The sequence below is a fragment of the Gastrolobium bilobum genome, unplaced genomic scaffold, assembly GCF_033153095.1.
Source record: "Gastrolobium bilobum isolate Gb01-03AN ecotype WA unplaced genomic scaffold, APGP_CSIRO_Gbil_v1 utg93637, whole genome shotgun sequence".
In the NCBI taxonomy this organism is placed as follows: domain Eukaryota; kingdom Viridiplantae; phylum Streptophyta; class Magnoliopsida; order Fabales; family Fabaceae; genus Gastrolobium; species Gastrolobium bilobum.
The window spans coordinates 24,618-29,564 of NW_026898091.1; the positions used below are offsets into that span (position 1 = coordinate 24,618).

Sequence of the window (4,947 nt, forward strand, 5' to 3'; positions counted from 1 at the left end):
GACACGCTCCGACCCGGTGTCGGACACACGGTTGACTTTTTCCGACACGTTGACCATTCCGACACGCAAATTTGACCGTGTCCGACACAGTCAAATGGCATTTTCGTATTTTTTTTTTAATTTTTTTTTAAATTTTTTTTTTTTTAAAGTTAAAATATATTAATAAAGCTTCCACCTGATCATATAAATTTTGTCTTTTGTCTTTTTTTCCTTTAAGTAGATAAGAGAATATCTCAACATCATTGTTGTCAATTCCTATCACGCTCTTGTTGTATCTTCTTCTCTCTGATCTCTCGCTAATATGATTTGATCTCTCTATCTGATATTATATCTCTCTCTCATCTTAGTTCTTATTTTTTTTATTAAAGCTTCCATCTTTATAACGTGTTGATGGATATTATTAATTTAGTTTCATTTTTTTGTTAAATTATTAAATATTAAATGAAATATACTCTATATAAATTAAAAATATTATTTAATATTAAAACGTGTCCCAACATGTCGAAATTCATAATTTTTTAAGATTGACGTGTCAGAGTGTCGTGTCGTGTCACGTGTCGTATCGGTGCTACATAGGCCTTTCCCCTACAAGATTAAACTCTTCCAGATATCTTCAAGACGTTAGTGGAAATAATCATGAGGTGAGATGATAAATACCATTGGATTTTATAAGATAACCCCAAGTCCTCAAAAGTTGAGATAACATAGAGAACGGATATTTTACATTAATTAGAGCACTTATAAGCTAAGCAGGAAAAAACTTAATTAAAAGTATCACTACACTTGGCTGGAAGCATAATCTTATGACCAGTTAGTAGTTCAATTAACAGAAGTCTCATCACTGTAAATTGGAGTGCTACTAGGTGTGAGACAAGCTGTAGGGGATACAAGACCACCCAATGGCATGCATGAAGAAGGAGATGGGGGAAATTTTGGAGAAAGGTTAAGCATCTCCAAGGCCTGTAGTCTAAGCTCTACAGGGTAGTCAGCAACACACCCAATTCTAGGTCCAGCTCCAGTTGACCATTTACGTGAAAGTTTATCCCCCAATTGGTAGGATCTTGTAGCCCTCTTGGAATTGATTCTTTGCAATATTGCAGTCTTGGGCACCTCAGCTCTTGGGCTCTGAAGACCACCTGATAGAGTCCTTTTATAACTACCAACAGATATAGGTTGAGGATGATCTTTTTTATCTGAGGATGGGGTATTCTCAGCTTCCTCAGAATTTGCAGGCTCAGCCATATTAGCAGTGCTAGAAACTTCAGATGTTGCGTCTATTTCACTAGGCTTGCCTTCCTCATAATTATCAATGTCATAATTTGCCTTGAGTATCTGAAACAAGGAATCAGAGGTCATTCGATAAAAAATGTAAGTGACTACTACCATCTTTTTCAATTAATTATTAAATATTCTGACCATAAATGATCAATGTCTTCTTGAAGAAACATCTACTGGCCTAAGTTTTTTCTAAAAACAAGATTTTGACAAAGAACTATAATAATAGGAATTAAGTTATATAGGAATGCTAATCAATCACCTCAACTTCATCAAGCTTGACACCATTTTCCGTGAGATATGATATGAAACTGTTGACAGTGTCATCTGTTGGCCGGTAGTGCCCACTATATGATGAGATGGACTGAAAATTCAAAGCCATTGAGAATCAGACATTTGTCAATGCACATAAATTGGAATTAGCAAATACGTCTATGAGTCTATCAATGTGATACAATGCGCAGTGTCACTTATGCACCAAAAACAAAAGAAAAAAGGTGACAGCAGCCCACTATCTCTTTGAAACTGTTAATGCTGGTAGGAGCATCTTAGATTCTTAGAAGAGGTTCCAATAGCACATCAATTCAATGATGCAACCTATAAAGTTAATCATACCTTCAGAATTCCATGCTCGGCCTCAAGCCTTCCAGCAGCTACCGTAGCTGCACCAGCCAAAAAAGAAGAATGATGGAACAATCCCTTCTTTTTCTGGGAGGTTATTACAATGTATCAATAGGGCTGGAAAGAAATGGCAGAGTGCCTGTATATAAATGAGAAAATTGAAAACTAGAAACAACAACTAAACTTGAATTGTTACCTTGCCAGCATAAAGTTTCTTAGAGGTGCTCATAACAAATATCCACTTGGCATCATCAGAGTCTTTTTTGGTATGAAGGAAATCTCCAGATTGCTTGTGGATGATTATTCCCTCGCAGACAATGTATTCATAGTTCTCTCTCTCTTGCTAATTTAGGAAATTATTATGAATGACAAACTAGTCAGAAAAGCAAGAACAGACCACAACTTTTGAAATAATGCAGTACAAGTCAATATAGTCAAAGTCAACCACAATTAATTAAAAAAAAGTAATAAATCCACTAATCAGCATATGCACATACAGGTCCAAGGTACTTTATGCATTGTTTACGAAGCTTTGAACGGGGGCAACTTTCAAGATCAAGATTTTTCCCATTTCCTAAATCCAACCTGTAGAACAAAAAAAGAAAAAAAAAAAAATCAGTAAGAAAACTCCAACAGTTTCCTCTGTTCATTCCCCTTCCCACTTTGCATCTTACTCTAAACTTTGACCCCATTTATGAGAAGCTGCTCCTTTTTTAAAACAAGAAATAGGAAACAAAATTAAAAGTCTCCATTCCATGTCACTAATCTTTTAATTTTTATTTTTTATTTTCAAAAGAAGTTTGTCAAATTCAGGTGAACAATTATAGTTGAGAGACGATAAGCACCAAACCCAAAAACAGGTCGAATGCAAAAGCATATTCATTTCAGCATTAACTACAATTTGGAAGACACTGAACCACTACTGGGAATTAGATGCTGAAACTGTACAAGTGTTCAGTAACAGACATATTTCCCCTGCTTCCACTTTCCACAATGGAATCATCCAATATCAACAGCAAATTACCAATAATCAGAAATTATCTTATTTTAAACACAAAGGCAAACTTAAAATCACACCCAAACCCACTTCAATTTCAGCCCAAGGGATGAAATAAAAGGGGCTGTCTTCCAACTTCAAATAAATTAGTCTCACCAATAAAAGAATGGCTGACCAGCATCCGTTTTGCGCCACTCTTCATGGTAATAATCCAAGTTATGCCCATAACGGTGGCGTGGATCAATCTACATTTAACACCAATTAAAATTGAGAAATATATAAGTATGAATTGGTCAAACATACCAAACAATAAATAAAATAAAATAAAATAAAGTGGTGAATCATAAAATGCATACTCACAGCTTCAATCCAATGCTCAAAAGCCAATGTTTGTGCTTTGGCATCTATGGACAACCCCTTACCCACCTGCCAAACACAGTTCCCTTCACAATCAAACTCAATAATCATCCTTTTTCCTAATCACAATCATAATCAGGTAGACCCAAAAAAAATCAACTTCGCACTAATATTTTTCACCCAATACGTATAAAGACCCGTATAGTATCCGTATCCGTATAATATTTAGTAGTATATCCGTACATAAAAAAAAATTATATATATATACAGAGAGAGAGAGAGAGAGACCTTGGAAGCGTTGAGTTTGACCCTACTCCACCGTGAAGCTGCACTCTCTGGCAAATTGAAGAACGATATCGTGCTGTGGTTTAGCCTCACATAATCTATCGCTTGCCACCTTCACAATTTTCAACCACACTTTTTCTCAAAATTAACTCATAATAATAATTAACACCACAAAAAATAAAAAAGGAAGAAAAAAAAAATTGGCGCGTGTGTGCGCGTTATATTTGTATAGAGGGAGAGTGTGTGTGGGAGAGAGAGTGTGCATGCAGTTGCAGAGAACAAATACGAACCACAGCTCAGCGACGAAGGCGGAATCAGCCAACCTCCGCCGGGTGCGATAACTCCGGTACACCTTCTGCACCTTAAGGGCAGCGTTGGTCTGAGGGCACGCGCGTACCGGCGAGTCGGGCTCCGGCGATTGCTGGGTATGGAAGGGATTGGACAGTGACGGGTCATCGGGTGTGAGTGGGGAGTTCGGGTCCGGGTATTCGGAGCTCCGGAAATCGGCGGTGTGAATGGCGTTGATATATGAAAATGAAGGGTTGGGGTTAAGGTCAAAGGCCTCAGAGAGAGTGTGGGTGTGAGTCTGAACCTCCATTAAAGGCAAACCCTTTCTTTCTGAATTGAATTTTGAAGATATGCTCAGAATCACAGAGAGAGAGAGAGAGAGAGAGAGAGGGTGAGTTGTTTTAGTTATTCAACGCTGAGTTGGTTTCCGTTGAAGTGGGTTGGTTTCAATGTTAGTGGTGGGAATGTGAAGAGAGAAGCACACATTACGTTGCAGTTCGCTGGCTATTTATATTTGGTTTTTGAGCAAATCAACCTCTCTCTCCATTTTATTATTATTATTATTATTATTTTCTTTTCTTTTTCTTTTTCTATCTTTCTTCTTCTCCTACGCGCTCCGCTTGCGATTTTTCCTTCCCCTCTCTTAAGCCTCGTGCATTTTATTTTGGATACAAATAATTAAAAAAATAAATAAAAAATCCTCCCAGTATTAAATAACTTAATTTTAAACTTATCTAATTAATTTATGTTTATTAGTTTAAGGAAAAATACGTGGAAGTTGACTTTAATGAAAAAAATAATACAAAGCTTCAACTTAATTTTAATGATAAATAAATTGGCTTTGTTACTAACTTTGTTCATCAATTTGTAATCATTAAATTAAATATTTAATATATTTTTCATTAATTTATGTGAATTTTTTTTTTTTTGATACATAGTTTATGTGAAATTATTAAAACAGAATTATAGTTTTCTCTTTTTTCATTAAATTTAGCAATAATTATTTTTTTAATTAAATTCAATAATTTCAAGATACTAAAATACCGTTTAAGAATAAGTTTTTTTTACAAAGACAGTTTTTTTTTTTTCATCCAAAACAAAACGCGAATGTTACTAGTATGAGA

At 35.5% G+C, this 4,947-nt stretch overlaps 1 protein-coding gene across 1 annotated transcript; it reads right to left on the minus strand.

Annotated features, from left to right (window-relative positions):
- Window positions 1-658: 658 nt before the first annotated feature.
- LOC133312807 (IQ domain-containing protein IQM3) lies at window positions 659-4,289 on the minus strand. The gene is made up of 9 exons (XM_061514074.1): window positions 3,826-4,289; window positions 3,539-3,647; window positions 3,254-3,319; window positions 3,050-3,138; window positions 2,394-2,481; window positions 2,093-2,239; window positions 1,891-1,983; window positions 1,538-1,639; window positions 659-1,332 (listed from the first exon to the last, which is right to left on the minus strand). Exons 1-9 carry the CDS (start codon window positions 4,131-4,133, stop codon window positions 820-822), a joined length of 1,515 nt encoding a protein of 504 aa, XP_061370058.1. The 5' UTR covers window positions 4,134-4,289; the 3' UTR covers window positions 659-819.
- Window positions 4,290-4,947: the final 658 nt, after the last annotated feature.